Below are 17,818 nucleotides of genomic sequence, written 5' to 3' on the forward strand. Positions count from 1 at the left end.
GGAGAGAGGGCTGCCGCTCTTTGACTTGGACCAAGTTGTGAATGCTGCACTGCTCTTGGTTGATGGGATTTACGGAGCCAAAGAAGGAGGTGTTTCCAGGTCCCCAGTAGGGCAAGCAACGTACAGAACTACTAGCCAGGACTTCAGAATCTTGGACAGATACCAGGTGAGTGTTTCCAAATCTAAGTGAGCTTTTGCCACTGGTTATTTTAGAGCTTTTGCTGCAGACAGTGGTGTCATCTTGAGGTTATCTGACTCCCAAAGGGAAAAGGATTATGTGAACAAGACTCCTTTTGGCTTGGGGCTGTGTCCCCACCAATGCTCTCACAAGCCCCTTTCTTCTTGGGACATGCTCGTACAGCACAGCTGTCTAATCAGTGTCAGCACCACAAATGTCTATGTATTTGCACTCCAGCCCTGCCCAAACACTGATGATGGAGGCCTGGGAGTACCCAAACAGGCGGTTGCCCTTTCATGCTATGCAGGAGGAATATCACTTGCAGCACTTTTCTGAGTGATGCGTGCAGCTCATAGGTTTGAGCATTAAATCTGAGAGTGCACAGCAGAGTCCTCTGAGGTGGGACTGTCACGCTGTGGGTCCAGTCCATCCTGTCAGACTGAAACGCCCTTTTTCTCCCTGTGTTGATGTGATTCCCCCGTGTTAAGTCATTGACCAATCTTCCTGACATGTTCTGCATTTTTTTGTACATGTAGACAATGCTGCCTGCCATGAAGGGATATCGACAGCAGACAACGAAGTTTCTGTATCGATTGGTAGGCTCAGAAGACCTGCTGACAGACCACAGTATTGTCAGTCCTTACACGTCCCGTGTCCTGAAACCTTACATCAGGTACAGATGGTCAGAGGTTGAATTTGCTCTTGGCTTGTTGAACCGACAGCCCACGGAGAGGACACCTTTCTTGGGCAGTACTCCTCACTCGTCCTTGAAGTACAACCCAGTATACCATGGTAACCCTGGAAGGATAGTGTTTTATTTAGCTGAGTAGTTAAACGGGCTCTGCATTGGGAAGGGGAATCTCCAAGAGAGGTCAAGGCAGAAAGGGAATCACCATTGTAATTCAATGCACGTCACACCTGCTCTTGGGTCAGAACGGCTATTTCCTTGCTCCTGCTGTAAGGAGAGGTTGTCTTGGTGGGCTGCAGATCCGGGAGGTGTCCTGGCCTCTGACACAAGGGTGGTTTTGCTGAGCTGGGTGCTGTTATCCCACATGAATGGGAGACTCTGTTCTCTTGTTCCAAGTTGAGCACGTCAGAAAATATTTCATGGGCAGTACCCGTTCAGCTGCAGTGGCAGTTACTGTTGCTCACTCGCCTTTTGTGTTTGCTTTTCATGTTACTGGCAGGCGCGATTATGAGACAAAGCCCCCAAAACTCAGGCTGCTAGCAGAAATCCGGGCGTATCCACACAGGAATGACCTCAACTGGAAGGCTGAGCCAGAAGCACCCGTTGATTACTGCTACGTTCGCCCTAATCACATCCCCACTATAAACTCCATGTGCCACGAATTCTTCTGGCCTGGTAAGATTCCTTCGGTGCTTGGTTTTCTAAGAAGGAAGTGGTTTTGTTTAGAAAAAACATTAATGGGCCGAATTTTTCTTCAGTTGGTGTCTGGCTCGGTTCTTAGAAAACCATTATCTGATGTCATAGGAATGCAGCTGAGTTTGAGACATGGGTTTGGTGTCTTTGTCTTTTGAGTTCATTTAGAACTGGGCAATTAGGTCCTCATTAGCACAGCACTTAAAGAAATAGGTTGTTTTGGGTAACACCATTGATGCCAATAGGAGTAGTCAGTTACTAAAATTAAGCATCCAATGAAATGTTTTGCAGAATCAGGGGCTGAAGTAAACAGTTTTATACCAGATATCTACTGCTCATTAGCTCCTGTAGAAAGTTCCTTCCTAGCAGCCATAAGCTGGATATGTAGGAGTGAAATCTGGGACTTGCACTTACAACTGCAAGCTTCACTGTGATGTCCTTGATTTCTTCAAGCCTCAGTATTTGCAAGGTACGGGAAAGCTTGGGTATCGATTTTTAGGTGTCATTTCTTGAACTGTCGGCTCTTGGGGGACAGCGGCTGCCCCTTAGGAGGGCAGTTAAGAGGCTGTAGTCTTTAGTTCTTCTGAAATAATAATAGCGATGTTCGTCTACTGCATGGATCAGCTTCTGATCAGCAAACAACGCGGCAGACTAATTTAGAAAAGCCCAGTACAAACAGTACACGCCTTTATTCCAAGTAACTGTTTGCTTTACGTTTCGATTTGCAGATAATGATTCAACGGGGTTTGTAGTTCAGTAGCGGTTGTATGCTGCCGTCAGGATGGGAGCTCTTTGTGCTGCTCATTGTCCAAATTGTAGAGTTCGGGGGGGAGGTAACGTGGCATACCTTCTCTTTCACAAATTGTTTTGGAGCTTATGAGAGGTGCTTGCAATCCCAACAGGGGCTGAACCCCTTGTCATAGTCTCTCCTTCTGATAATGCATTTGAAGTTCTGGCCAAGTTGGGTTGCACCTTCATTAATTTCTTCAGGACTCACCCTGTTCTGTTTAACCTAAGGAGTGTGGGTGTGTTCCACCCGACTGTGAACTGTTCATCATTAAATCAGAAAGCTGACACTCCCTTCAGTCTCCAAACAGGAATCAAAATCTCTTCGGTGGTGTAAATTTTCTGAGGCTGTGATTACATGATTTATTGCACCTCAGTTCTGTTTTAGCAGGAGAGGTAAGTGGGGAGGTGATACTTCAGGAGATAAAGCACAGAGTCTTTGTGCAGGCGAAGCGTTTAGCTTCGCAACAGGCTGGCACAGCGGAGAAGGGGGTGGGATATGCAGCTGGGAGGGCATCATTAAGCTAGCGCTGATGTTCAGAGAAATAGCTGTAATTCCACCTAGGTTTAGGCATCTGCAGCACATGTGTTTGGAGGGTGCTATCATCAGTGAATGACATGTCTTAGGTGTGCTCGGTTGCCTTCTAGTAGTGATGCTCTCATTGTCTGAATTCTTAAGTTTTAGGTGCTTCACCAGCTGGGGTGACCCCCGGCCTTAGTTCTTCCACCTCTTCAAATCCTTCCCATCAGAGTGCCTCTTGTTTCTCACAAGGCAGAAACAAGCTTGCAGGTGGTTACCGCAAATGAGCTGATGTGAAGCAAGATTCCCCCTTGTTGTCTCTCTTGGTATCTTGTGCCTTCATGTCCTAACGGGAAACGTCCCCACAGCAGATGAGTGGGAAACCATACTGAGCTAAGCATCTTCCTACAGGAATAACTGCGTGCTGAGGGGACGGCACCATTTCACTGACGCCAGTGTGCTCAGGGCAAGGTAGCGTTCCTGTACAGACATGCTGTAAGGCACTTCACAGTTAGTTGCAGCCCTGAGATAATTAATGCGGCTCCCTATTGCCAATCGATTCCTCCCACGTCTTACTCCACCCAGCAAGAAAATAATTTGCCCACTTATTTGTGCCTGGTGCCTTATGAAGTCTTGCATCTCATCAACAGCGATAAACATTACTGGAAAACATACTCTGCTATTTTCTTACCCCACGTTCCAAATAGATCTGCGATTGCCAATTTGAGGCTGAAACTGGCATTTATGGCACAGCTCCGCTATGTCTTTCACCTCATTTAGGGCCTGTCCGCACAAGTGGGGATCGGTGTTAGAGGAGTGGCCAAGTCACAGGGCGCTGGCCTGCAGGGCACCGAGTTTGATCCCCACCACCTCCTCAGAAGGCTGCGGGGAGTCCTGATTGTGGCCTTTTAGTACCTAAAGGGAGCCTATAGGAAAGATGGGGAAAATCTTTTTAGTAGGGCCAGCTGTGACAGGACAAGGGGTAATGGTTTTAAACTAAAGCAGGGTAGGTTTAGACTGGATATAAGGAAGAAATTCTTTACAATGAGGGTGGTGAAACACTGGAATGGGTTGCCCGGGGAGGTAGTGGAGGCCCCATCCCTGGAAACATTCAAGACCAGGTTGGATGGGGCTCTGAGCAACCTGATCGAGTTAGAGGTGTCCCTGCTCACTGCAGGGGGGATGGTCTAGATGACCTCTAGGGTTCCCTTCCAACCCAAAACATTCTATGATTCTATGAAATTACCAAGCAGTCTTCTGTGCCTTGAGCTGCACTGCTTGGCCCTGACATGCTGTGTGGATTCTTTTAGGCTGCAGCAGCAATGGGATTAGGCAAGGTAGCAAACTCCACTCAGAAGTCACCAGCCTCAGGTGTTTCTGTCCAGCCTCTGACTCACAGAAGCACCACTGCCTGAGAGGCTGCTTCATACCCCAGACTAGGGAATTTGCATGCTAGAAGCAAATGTTTTGTTGAAAGCTGTAGTGAGGTTCACTGTGCAGCTCCACAAACAGCTGAGCAGGCACAAGAGGAAGCAGCAGGAGCTCAAGGCCAGGTGGAGAAAAGAGATAGGAACCTTAGGCAGGTAATGCTGCCAAAGCTGAAGCCCAGTTCCATGTCTGCTGCATCTGGAGAGAGTTTGCAGGAAGCAAGGGACGGTTCACCCAGTGCATCAGGCTGATACACTCTAAATTGCCCCCCTTTGCTTGTCTGCAGGCAGGTCCTCGGCGGCATTTGCCCACTGAAATAGGAATGGTGTACACCAACCTGGTGCTGGCCCAGCCCAGGTGAAATGAAGAAGCAAACCATTATCCATTAATGTTACTGCAGCCTTTAGGAGCCCCGGGTAAGGGGCACAAACTTACTGGGACCCAATCCAGCACACATTTGCATGTGCAAGTATCTTTATCCACATACATACTTAGAACTGGGTCCTTAGCGGAGTCTGCTGGTATGGCTCAGAATACAAACCAAGGAAAGATTAGTTGGGTGCTGAGATCATGTAATTTTAAAATTTTTTTTTTTTAAACCATTCTGGTTTAGAGAATGGGCTTTTTGAGTTTTAGTTTCATCCTCCAGGCATTTGGGAGGAAATCAGCTTTGTTCATTTCTCCACGCAAGAATGCCCAACAGCAAGCAGGTCTCATTTTGTCTTGTGTGTTTTGTTGAAGCTTCTCTCGCTATCAGAGCTTTGAGATAACGGTAAAAGGAAGGGATCAAGTGAGTGTTTCTAAAAGTCCTTAAACCCCTGAATTTCCTTTTGGTTTGCAATGCTTTTAACTGCTATTTCTCTCTTTCTCCTTAGGAATTGATTTGTCAGAATGCCTGCAGTATCCAGACTTCAGTGTCGTCGTCCTTTACAAGAAAGTTATTATTGCCTTTGGCTTTATGGTGCCAGATGTGAAATACAATGAAGCTTACATCTCTTTCTTGTTAGTTCACCCTGAGTGGAGAAGAGCTGGGATTGCAACCTTCATGATTTACCATCTTATCCAGGTAATGAAAAAAATCCCATTTCTCTGATAAAGAACTATCTCTCCCTTCTTCCTTGTGTGCACACGTGCAAATACTAGGAAGTAAGTCGTGTTGTGTTCCTCCTTTCTGTCCCTTTCCCCTCGTCCTTTCTTTGCTTACACACCTGCACAGATTGTCAGCACTCTGTGTAAACATTTATGGGGGAAAATCACTTCAAAAGCAGAAACTAAAATGTACTTAGAAGAATAACCGTACTGGACAGGTCCTCAGAATTAGCGAGGTGCTATAGACTTTGACTGTTTTGGGATTAACTTTGCGTTCTTCAGTGGTCAATAGTTCACATAACAGTAACACCGCAAATCTGGGGTTTAAAGCAGAAAATGAGATAATGGTGGCAGGTTCAGTTAGAACCTATTGCAGCTTTCTTGGCTACACCTGGAGGTTTATTCTGTGACCAGGGCCGTTGCATTAAATCACTTACTGATCTTAATCATTCTCTTTCACTTTTAATACTCCGGGTCAAATCCAGCTGAGTTGAAGATAAAGAATAAGTGTTTGCAACCTCATTCAAATTTGTTCAAACTAGCTTGTGCTGGGCTTTGTTCCACAGGGACACTTGGGAAAATTAATCTGAGCTAACTAAACGGGTGATATTAAAGTAGTTAAACTTCATTAAATCTCTGAATGAATACTGTTATTCAGGTGGCCTTAATTCCATTCACTTTCTTGAATTAAATTGCAGGAAAGCCAGTTTAATTTTGAGTAAGGATGCAGACAGATGTCCTTTTCAGAGCCCAACTGTGCCTCTGCAGGGCCCACAGTTTTACCACTCCCTGATCTTTCTTGGCAGAGCTGCCGATGTAAAACATTTCTTAACTTGTTTTAGTCAGGATGAGCCGCACTAGCAAAAACTCACCACTGAAACTCTTTTTCCTCATACTCATTTGGCTGAAGAGAGGTAGGGAGTGCTGGCAGAGCCTTGGGGCCAGTGATCTGTACCTTGGAAAAGCAGTTTCCACTGAGGGTAGCTCTTCTGGGCCACCCGAGGGTAACTCTTCTACCTGCACAGTGCTCTGCAGTGTCCACCTCTCTTTGATCTACGTGTTGACACAGGCCACTAACCAATCTACTTTAAATTCACCCCTTCCGTTTCCCAAGGGTCTCTGTGTAACGTGATTAAGTAAATTGCCCTCAACTGCAGTCTGACGTGAGACGTCAACACCTAGTGAGAACAGGCACGAGTGATGTGCCAAGATTTGCAGGGATCCAGCAGCTGGACTTGTGTCTCTCCAGCAGAGTCGGGATGTGTTGGCATGTCAGCTGTAGAAAATCATCGCAGCTTTTTGTAGGATGTATCACAGCCAATTAACCTAATTCTGCTTGCAGGTAGACTAGCATAAAATTAACACATTGAGGAGAGCCAGGCAGGTTTGAGACTGATGAGGCTTGCTAGCAGTGAGAGATCACCAGTGTATTGTCGGCTCATGTTAGATTTATTTTTCCATTGCCAAGTATCTGTCAGCGGCAGAAGGCATTTAGTCATGGAAGAGAAGAAGTGGTGGTTATGACCTTCTGTTCCTCAATCACCAGACTGTGCGTGCTGCTGCGCAGCTTGCTTGGGCTGACACCAGGGTCTGCTCTCTGTAGCTAGAGCCACTTCCATACGCTGCTTGGATTAAGGGTAATTCTCTGTCTCTTAGACCAGTGTGCTGAGTTTGGGGATGGATTCTTGGGAACAGCATAATCTAACAGAAAATGTGTTGATGCAAACGATGCCTTGATGATGGGTTTGCTTTCAGAAGTTTCCCCCTAATGCATCTGTCCCAGAGGACCAAACTGCATCTTCTTAATATCTCATTCCAAACTTACTTCTCCCAAAAATGAATCCAGATTGTTGGGTTTTTTATTTCTTTTTTTTTTTTTTTTTATTAAGCCCCTGTGAGAGCTTTCCCTTTGAATAATGTACCGTGGAAATTTCCTAAAGGGTGTTACTGTTCCCGCTTAGAGTTACAATACAGTCAATGTAAATAGAATGCTATTAAAACACTAGATGAAAGCAGGAAAAAATTATTATATCGGCATCTTTATCAGAGAGCTGCTGGTTAGGATAATCTGGGATCTTTAAGGTAACTTCAGCCATGCTGTTCGCTGTCTGAACTGAATTCCCTGCCTTCTCAGGAGGAGGAGTGCTGTGCCCTGAAGGATGGGAGAGGAGCTGGGTGGGATAGACAGGAATTCCAGCACGACAGCCCAGAGGTGCGCTAGGGCTGCTCGCGCCGTCCCAGAGCACTCAGCTCTGTTTGCTGATGGGGCGGAGCACAGCGCCTGATCCTCTGGCATGTTTTGTCTTTTCTTCAGGCCATTGTTAATAAGTATTTGAGATCAGTGCTGTACACCAAGATTATTTTTAATTAACAATTACTTAGCAATTGACAATGGAAAGCTGACAAATTATAATCCCGAACCTGCTTTCGTTGTCAGAGAGTCCATGTTTCCGAGAAACAAAGGCTCAGAGGAACAGCGGTGTTCCCTTCGCCTTTCAGCTGTTGCTATGTGTGGTAACTTCTGTGTCGAGGCCTGCAATTTTTCTCACATTTCCTCAGTAACTTGAATACCTGAACAGATGAATCTCTTCACCTCCGCATTCCCCCAGAGGCTGTCTCATTTTTTTTTTTGCTGTGATACCTTTTTTTTTTCCCCCCCTCCTCCCTTGGCAGACCTGCATGGGCAAAGACGTAACCCTTCACGTCTCTGCAAGCAACCCTGCTATGCTGCTCTACCAAAAGTTTGGATTTAAGACTGAAGAATACATTTTGGATTTTTATGACAAATACTATCCCTTGGACAGCAAGGAGTGCAAGCATGCATTCTTTCTCAGGCTGCGGCGCTGATCCATCGGAGCTGTCTGGGGGTCTGTGGGAAGCCCAGACTGTCAAGCAAAGAACTACCACGTCTTTCAGCGGAGGATGTTGGCTGCCACGTGAGAGCTGGAACGCACCAATGCCTTTATCCCTAGGACTCTGAATGTCAACAGTGCTACGTTGTGTGCTGAAACTGCAGTCCAAGAGGATTGATTCTGATGCTCCAAGGGGAAAGGGCTGGAAATGCCAACTGGGACATGCTGAAACTACTGGAAGACTGGAATTCTTTATGGGGAGTTTTCCTGCCGCTGTTACTTTGGAGAGCCTCACTGACAAACAAACAAACAAACAAAAAGAAACCAAACAAAAAATATTTGTCCCTTCAGAGGGGCAAAAGGGACAAAACAAGTTGCAGGGTTTTGTTTCTGTTTTTGTTTATGGGAAATGAACATCTAAACTTACATCATCCACAGTGTGTCTGTGATTTGATTGCTTTGTTAGGAACCCTGTCTTGAATCCGTGAAGAGAAATAAGATATTGGTGCATCTAGCCAGATGCTAGCATTAGGAAAGCTCTACACATGCCAGAACAGCAATACTGGAACCATATTTTAGGAATGATGAGGAGCATGTGAACTCACGTGATCCCGAATGCAAGGCTCGGAGGAGATGTCTTTCTTCCGCTTCTTCCCTACTGCCTTCCTTTCCCCTCGTTGACCCTGTGCTCAGTGTGAAGTTTTTGTAGTGCACAGTGTTTCGTGTTTGCGAATGAGATGTCAAGCGGGTTTGTAGCTGGGCAAGGTAGGGCACAACAGCTGCCAAATTGGCTCTTTGAAATCTCACAGCCTGCGCGCCAGTTGTTGATGCTGCTGATGAGCCCTGTGGGCACGCCTCTAACCACAGAGCCAGCCTCACAGGCTCCAGCATCCACCTTCTCCTGCTACAGACGCTCTGGCTAGAAGAAACCCAGAACAAAAGTCAGTGGTGACGTTTGAAATGCAGGCTCTGGTTTGCAGAAGCAATCTGTTTGCAGCTTGGAGGGAGGAGAGGATAGAGGTGGGCCAGTTCCAGTTCTTGGAAGCATCTAGGCTGTGATTTCATGGCTCTAAAGTGTAAGTAAAGAGGAGAGCAAAGAGTAAATAGAAATAACCAAGAATTAAAAAAACACAACCCCCAGTTTCCCTGGTAGTGGGGTCTAGTCCTTTTACACAGTCCAGCAGCTTCTCTCTCTCTCTCTCCCCTTCTCCCTGGCTTCTATTGCAGATGAACAGTAAGCTGGCAGTTTGCTCTACTGCCTGACTGAAGGTCAGTCTGTGCATTTTAAACACGAATCACATCCGCTGTGCTGTTCCCTTCACATCAAACCCCACAGAGAGCTACACAACACACGTGACTTCTTTGTCCTTAATCCACTGTGTGTACCTGTTGGGTACCCAGCTGTAAGCAGTAGTTGCCTTAACGGAGTCTTCGTTTTGGTAACAGCAGAGAGATGGACACAAAGTCTGGTTTTGTGTAGCCAATGTACAACCATCACCAAAACAAAACCAGTGTTAGTGGGAGAAAAACGGAACGCATCCAAGCGCTGTGTGCCCTAACATCTGTGCACGTCTGCCTGCTTTATGACTACATGAAAATTTTCAATGTTACTGATGTTATGAGTTAGCTGTACTTGGAAAGCAAAAAGTATCTGTCTTTATGAATGGAATTAAAGCCCTTCCCTTGGAAAAGCCTACCTGTACTCATACTGTTTGTTAAGCTGCCTCTCTGTCATCTTACTTCATTGAAATCTAGCAAACTCGAGTATAGCCGATAGAGGATGCAAAGCATGTAGGGGGTCAGCGGAGCAAGGCAAGAAACTCCTTATTTCTCAGCTGGGCATCCACACAGGAGCCGCACACGTGCAGGCCCTAGCAGGCTGTTTCCTTGCCAGCCAGAATGAGGAGATAAAAGACAGTCTGAAGAAGATAATCAGTTCTGTATCATGTTCTCAAAGGTGTCTGAAGATTTTGAGGAGCTTTCTTCATCTGTGCTTATGCCTCTGTGGCTTTGTCCCTCAGAGGGAGGATGCCAAGTGAAGACGGTGTTAGAACAGCGCTGGGATTCCTGCCGTGCTGGAGACCACCTGTTTTATCCAGGTGGTTCGTTTACCCCCCGATCCTCAAAGGCAATGAAGGGCCTTTGAGCCCTTGCACCTCAGCCATTTTGGATCTGTCTGTCATCTGGAAAAGTAGAAATACTGACATTTGCCTTCTTCAGGGAGACAGGTAAGAATGAGCTCATTAAAGGTTACAGGGGATAGAGATCAGTCTTGCTGTTCTAACAGCAGGCTGCAGAAACACAAAATCACTTTGCAGCTTCACATGTCCACCGGCATTTATGCGGACATGGCTCGTTCCTTGCTAATTTGCCCATATTTCTTGGAAAATCAGCCAGTTAACTGCTATGCCTATTACATCCCACACTACCAGGACCATAGGCTTAATTTTTGATCTCTTGGTGTTATCTTGCGTGGAGGACACTCCACACCCCGTTCCTTAGTGCTGCCTGTGAAAATCTGGCATGGCTTTGAACTGCTTTCTATGACATCCTTCCCTGTTGATCCTAATGGCTTTGGTGAGAACAGGGTGCAAGTGTGGCTGGCTTGAGGATCACTTTGTTGATGGTCTGGGCAAAGACTAATAGCCGTGACTCAAGAAGACCTTCCTGACTTGCAAAGGGATCTCAGCCAACCAGATCTGAAAGACACTGCAGGCTTCACCAGTATCTGTGATACCAAAAATTATGGGTTATGGAAACTCTGACTCGGAGTTTTAGAAAGCAGGCATTCTTTATTCACGGCGACGGATGCACAGGGGATAGCTCTGCCTAATGTGCATGCTGTACAACCAAAGGCATACAGTTCATATAGAACAATGAGCTAGTACGTGACTGATGATTACACAGATTACTCCCACAAATAAGTTAATACTTTATATATTTCAGATCACACAGGTTTCTAATCATAGGAACACACTGTATTAATATACAAGTTACCAAGATCATTACAATAATGAGAATGACAACTATGAAGATTTGTTTAACCCAGCTAGAGGTTCCGAAGTCCACAAGTTTACATACACCCAATCTGCAGGCCAAAAGGGATGTGCAGGTGTGTCTGACTCCAAGGATCCAGCAGTTGTTGTATACTTTCGGAGTTCCTGCAAAGTATTTCCAAGAGAAATCACACTGTTTCTCAGGATCATGTCTCCAAGTACATGAATAGTACCTAGAGCGTATGACCCTTGGGAGGGTCTGCCATACAGCATTTCATACGGACTTAAGTTTCCTTTTCCCCATGGCTGGATTCAATTCTCAACGAAGGCATAGGTAATGCTTTTACCCATGTTAATGAAGTTTCTTGGCAAATTTTTCCTAACTGTTGTTTAAGGGTATAATTCATCTACTCTACTCTCCCGCTCTACTGTGGCCTATATGGTGTGTGATAATCCCAATTTATAGACAGTGTCTTGCTCAATTGTTTAACAACTCCTGCTGTAAAATGAGGCCCATTGTCAGATGACATTCCCGAACGAACGCCAAACCTTGGAATGATTCCTTTGAGCAAATTTTTAACCACTTCTCTTGCTTTGTTGGTGCGACTTGGAAAAGCCTCAGGCCACCCAGTGAATGTATCTACCAGTACCAGTACATATCGGTACCCTTCCTTCCAAGGTAATTTTGTGAAATCAATTTGCCAATACTCTCTAGGGGTTACCTTTCTTGGTGACTCTCAATATAATTTTACTACTAGTGTTAGGGTTGTTTTGTAAGCAAATTTCACAGCTGCCCATAACTGATTGAATGTTTTTTGTCATGGCTCTGCTTAAAATGCATTTCTGTAAGTGCTCAACCAGGCTTTCTGTTCCCCAGTGTACTTTATTATGTTCTGCCCTAGCAATTTCTCATTATTGTAGGTGGTACCACTATTTGTCCAGTCGGCATTATAGCCCATCCTCTTTCATCCTTCTTAGCCTGTAGTTTAGTAATCAGTTTTTTGCCTTTCTCACATTTTGGGGGTTCTTTAGGTAAGGTTATATACCCCTTTCCAGGACTAAAGCTAGGATGCCTTTTTCTGCAGCCTCTCTAGCAGCCTTATCTGCCAATCGATTACCTGTTCCAGGGACAGTTTTACCTGACTGGTGTGTCTTACAATGCGTACTGCAACTGCTGCTGGCTTCTGGATGGCTTCTAATAATTTCAATACTCGTTCTGCATGCTGAATGGTGTTTCCTTGTGATGACAAAGGTCCTCTTTCTTTCCATATCGCTCCATGCGCATGGACTACTCCAAAAGCATACTTAGAGTCTGTCCATACATTGACTCACTTCCCTTGGCTCAATTCTAGTGCCCTGGTAAGTACTATTATTTCAGCCTTCCGGGCTGACATGTTCAAAGGCAAAGCTCACGATTCGATTACCTTATCAGTAGTGGTTACCACATACCCAGACTGGCATTTTCCTTCTTGGACAAAGCTGCTTCCATCCGTGTACAGCTCCCAATCTGGTCCTTCTAACGGGGTATCTTTAAGGTCTGGTCAGCTCAAGTAGACTTCCTCAATCATCTGTAAGCAATCACGTTCCAGCTTTCTTTCAGCTTGATCACTTGTCAAGAACATGGCAGGGTTAACAATGGTGGTAGTCTTCAAATGGACATCATCCTGTTCCAGCAACACCACTTGGTATTTTAACATCCTGCTAGGGGATAGCCAGTGCCCTCCTTTCTGTTCTAAGACTGTGATTACCATATGTGGGACATAGACTGTAATCCTCAGTCCCATGGTAAACTTACGAGCTTCCTGAATCAATCATACAGTTGCTGCAACAGCCCTCAAACAGCCAGGCCATCCCAGACTCACGTTATCTAGTTGTTTTGAGAAGTAAGCAACGGCCCGCCGATTTGGTCCCAGGTATTGTGATAGGACACCCAGAGCCACTCCTCTTCTTTCATGAGTAAAATCAACAGACAACACCATCCCCAGAAATGCTCGTAATTCTTTCAAAGCCCTGGGTTCAGGGGAGGTGGAAAATTGCTTCTTTTCTTTCGGTTCCTAATTGTCTTTGTCCTTTTAGAATTTCAAAAACCAGGTAAGTTACTGCTTTCTGGGTTATTGGGGCCTTTTCTTTCGATACCTGATAACCACTAGTTCCCAAAAAGGTCAGGAGGCTAATTATTAGTTTCATGCACTGTTCTTCTATTTCCATTGCAATCAGTAGGTCATCCACATATTGTAACAAAGTCCCTTGACTTTTATTTCTTCCAGATTTCTAATTCCTGTGACAATTGGGTTCCAAAAATGGTCGGGCTATTCTTAAAGCCCTGTGGTAAGACTGTCCACGTGTTTTGGGTTTTCCTCCCAGTCTTGGGGTTTTCCCATTCAAAAGCAAAAAGCTCTTGGCTCTTAGGGATGAGAGGAATACAGAAAAGGGCATCTTTTAAGCCTAACACCATAAACCATTTTTGTTTCTTGGTGAGAGCAGTTAACAAGGTACAAGGGTTTGCAAGCACACGATGGATACCTTGTGCTATCTGATTGATTGCTCTCAGATCTTGAGCTAGTCTATAATCTTTTCCATTAGCCTTTTTTACAGACAATATTGGGGTCTTAAATTCAGATTCACGTTCTACTAATAATCTGTACTTCAAAAATTTCTGTATTTTGGTACTAGCCCTTGTCTGCTTTCTAATTTTAGAGGATATTGTTTAATTCTTACCAGACTCGATCCTGGTTTCAAGTCAGTTGTCATAGGTTCAGCTCTTTTGGATTTACCTGGAACTTCTCTGGCCCAAACAATTGGAATTACCATATTATGCACTTCTGTTGGTATGAGTTTCTTTTCGAGGTTGGTGTCCTGCAACAATAAAGATGCTGCCTCAATATATTTAGTTTCTGGAATTAAAATTCTAACTTCTCCACCCTTAAATTTGATTTTTGCTTCCCATTTTTCAAGCAAATCTGTTCCCAACAATGGCTTGGGAGAGTTAGGCAAATCTAGGAACTGATGGGTGACCCATTGCTTTCCCAATTTCATTGTCAAAGGTTTAAAGAAAGGTCTAACTTCACTAATTCCTGTCGCACCAACAATGCTTATATTTTCAGAACTCAATTCCCCCTCTAAGGTATTTAAAACTGAGTAAGTGGCTCTGGTATCTACTAAGAATTCAGTTTTCTATTCTCCCAGCTTGGCTGTAACCAGAGGTTCTGCTGGGAGAGATTCATTCTGTCGCTGTCAAATAGCCTCATTAATTTCTGCAAGTAATGGGGGACTGGAGCATTTTTGCAAGGGACAATTCCGCTTCCTATGACCCTCCTTCTTGCAGTGTGCACATTGGTTCTCACTCAGCTGGGGGCCCGGATGGGAGGCCCCTACATAGATTATTCCACATCCTCATTCCCTAAAAGGGACTCCTCTGCCTCTTCCAGCACCTGCCTCCCAAGGCTGCAATTAATCTACTGTTTACTCTCTTCTCTCTCTCATTCCCGATTTCTGTGTACTGTCCATGCCACCTCCAGCAACTTTCCTCAGTCCCTAGCATCACCTCCCTATAACTTCCATTAACATCCCTGTCCTCCAAAGAAAGAGCAAGAGTCACTAGGTGGCGTGTTAACACCACGTTCTCTCTGCCATTCAGGGTGATTTCTCAAAGTGAAAAACATCTCACAATACGTAACTTCGTCCCATTTTCCTTCCTGCCTTACGAACAACATCAATTGCAGCGTGGTATTCTAGTTCAGCGTTCCATTCACAGGCCACTTTTCTCCATCATCCAACTTATACAATGGCCACCATTGATTACAATACTTGACCAAATCCTCTTTATGCACATTACCACCTGGAGTACCACCAAATTGGTTCCAATGTCTTAAAATGCACCCTAAGGGTGACTTCCTCAAGATTCCTCCCAGCTGTCCAGCTCCCATATTGTCAATATAATTATTGTCAATATAATCTTACAACAAACCGACAGTTCACAAATATAATGATTACCCAACTTGATACCAAATCAATACCAACAAAGTTTGATCAGAAAGGGACTTGAACCCCAATCAACAATCAGAAGGGGGACTCGAACCCAAATCAAACCTGGGGCTTTCACCTAGAGGGACTATTGAATGGGAACTCAAACCCCTCAAGGATCCTTTTAGCCCAACTCTGCTGGGCTTTCATGCAGACTGAGGGACAGGCATACAAATTATCAAACACCCAAAAGAATGCCTTAAGTATTCTTACCAGGGGCTTTGGCTTTTGAGCTTGCAGGAAGGGGGACCAAGGGTCTACCTGAGAAATCTCGGTGCCAGCTGGAGGTCCTGTGATCCCACATCAATCGTCTCAAAAGCGTGGTCCCACCTGGGTCACCAAAATGATGCTGAAAATTACAGCTTATGGAAACTCTAAGACTCATCTTGGAGTTTTAAAAAGCAGGCATTCTTTATTCATGGCGCCAGATGCACGGGGGATAGCTCCACCTAATGTCCATGCCGCACAACCAAAAGCATACAGTTTATATAGAACAAAGATACACATCCCCGTCCTATTTCCTGGAAAAGGCAGTCTTATGATAATGAGTTATTTACATACTCTCCTCCCAATCACGCATGCTCAGTGATTTGGGTCGGTGGTCTTTGGAGGTCCCCGGTGGTTGTTATAGAGGGATCTCTCAGTGTCTTTTCTATCAGCTCTGAGCCTTTCTTCCATGTATGGTCATGAATTAGCTTGCTGATTGGTCTGTCACAGCCTGTCATGATATGTGCTGGTTTCAGTTAGCTCTTCTGCACTTGTCTTGGGTGCTGATGGTCTTAGTTCCCCTTATCTTACTGTATGATTTCTTCAGGATGTGACTCAATGAACTCGTTCAAGGCCTGTTAATCTTGCAACAAAGAGATGCTACTTCAAAAAGTCTCTAGGCAAGTCAGCACTTTTTCACTGTGAGTTTTACAGATATCAGGTGTAAGACACAGGCCATACCTTTCAAAGAATGTGTAAGTCTTACATTCTGTATCATCTGTGCATTATTTCCTCTTGGCAACTCCAGCTGTCTGTAAGAGACGGTTTCTTTTACTCTGCTGTCTATATGGGTGAGCACAGAGCATGGAGGCACTGGATTTAGGTGGCCTTTGAAGTAGCTATAAAATAGCTGCTGCAGCTCCGTCTCTCTTTTGTGGCTGCACAGGGACCACTTCCAGCCTCCTCTCAAGAGAACGTTTCCTCCCCCAAATGTCAAATTATGAGAAGCCCCGGCAGCTCGTAGCAACTTAAGGCCACTGCTTGAATGGTCGTGCACAGCTGGTTTTCTCTGGTGTGGATGAGGCTCCTCCAAGGCATGCAATGAAACAAACTGTATACTTTTAGCCCTCGGCTTGCCTCTTTATGCCTCAGAGACCAGTGTGATGAGTTGCATCAGCTGTGATTAGAAAGCCAGCATTCACCCTGCTTAATGACACAATTACTCCACGTTTCCCTGAGCTGTGCAGCAGCTATAGCAGTGCTTGTGGTTGCCAAACACAACCCAGTTTAACAGAACAAAGTTTTCCTGGAGAATAAAGATGGAACCTCACCCTCTTCTAATAGAGTAGCAACCACGTGCTTGTCTGAGCTTTGATACTTCAGAATGAGGAAGCTGCCCACTGCAGTTAGCTTATCATGCCGGTTGATCTACAGTGGCTGAGCTGGCTAAATACTGGGATCATTCTGTGTAGTAGTCAGTAATTTTGTAGAAGCAGTACTTTGCAGTTTACTTTGAAAGAGAAGTCTCTTTCCTTGGGAGTCCTAACGTTGCACACGTATGTGCTGAATGCTTCTTTTCAGGTTTCAGATTCAGCCTGGGGGAAGAAGCAAAAGTCTGCCTGGTCCATTCGTTGCCACCTGTGGTGTGAGGATGTGCTTCTGTGCAGATGTACCTGCTCGTGATGATGAGCCCTTAGCAAGTGGTTGAGCTAAGCCGTCTTTATCCCTTGTCTCTGACTACTTTGCTTACATCAGCTTGCTCCAGGAGGTAACCTGGTCCGCAGGGTTGCTTCCCTCTAGCTCTTTTGTTTTTCTGGAGGAGACTCTCCCTGAGCAAACGCTGCCTGCCGCAGCAGGCAGTGCAGGAAACGGAGCCCCTGCTGCTGTGATGGATGAGTAGCTGGTTCTTCCCCACAAAACCAGCTGCCTCCTGCCCCTGCGGCAGGGAGCCAGATTGCCGGTCCCGCTTGCTTCTTCCTGTGTTAGTCAGGCAGAGACAGCGAGTTCAGCCGCTCCTGCTGCCTGCGGGAGGGGAAGGGCAGAGCAGGCGGCCATTGCCACAGAGCAGTGGGATCATCTCTCTGCGGGTCCTGCCTCAACAGGACCCTTCCCGCTGTGCTCCTCTACCAGCTCTGCCAACATGGAAACCCATGGCACCTTCTTATGGGTGTAATAAAAAATTAAAAAAAGAAAAAAGTCAAATTGGCAAACTTGTCCTCCTTCCCCTTGGATTTGTGCTGGAGGCTTTAAAAAAAAGCATTTTTTTTCCTGCTGGCTCACGCCGTACCTCAAGCTCCTCGGGGATCACAAGGGTGCTGTGAGGGCTGCACCCCAACCCCAGCCGCTTTGGGTGGGGGG

General features: G+C 45.5%; 1 protein-coding gene and 1 long non-coding RNA gene across 3 annotated transcripts in view; one reads left to right on the forward strand and one right to left on the reverse strand.

Annotated features, from left to right (window-relative positions):
- KAT14 (lysine acetyltransferase 14) overlaps window positions 1–17,058 on the forward strand; it is a 27,245-nt gene extending 10,187 nt beyond the window's left edge. Inside the window, 6 exon segments of the mRNA XM_009641630.2 lie at window positions 1–166; window positions 715–851; window positions 1,366–1,541; window positions 5,169–5,359; window positions 8,056–10,462; window positions 17,042–17,058. The exon segment at window positions 1–166 is cut by the window's left edge and continues 17 nt beyond it. Of these exon segments, the coding sequence (XP_009639925.1) occupies window positions 1–166; window positions 715–851; window positions 1,366–1,541; window positions 5,169–5,359; window positions 8,056–8,229 (844 nt within the window). The 3' untranslated portion in view covers window positions 8,230–10,462; window positions 17,042–17,058.
- LOC118452564 lies at window positions 11,404–17,646 on the reverse strand. 2 transcript variants are annotated; one of them, XR_004842382.1, is made up of 3 exons: window positions 15,467–17,646; window positions 13,949–14,086; window positions 11,404–12,798 (listed from the first exon to the last, which is right to left on the reverse strand). It is a non-coding gene; the product is annotated as an uncharacterized LOC118452564 (long non-coding RNA). The 2 variants fall into 2 exon arrangements; XR_004842381.1 differs by having other exon boundaries at window positions 11,404–12,838.
- Between the last annotated feature and the right edge of the window lie 172 nt (window positions 17,647–17,818).

This window comes from Egretta garzetta, unplaced genomic scaffold (assembly GCF_000687185.1).
Source record: "Egretta garzetta isolate BGI_Z169 unplaced genomic scaffold, ASM68718v1 scaffold17, whole genome shotgun sequence".
In the NCBI taxonomy this organism is placed as follows: Eukaryota; Metazoa; Chordata; class Aves; order Pelecaniformes; family Ardeidae; genus Egretta; species Egretta garzetta.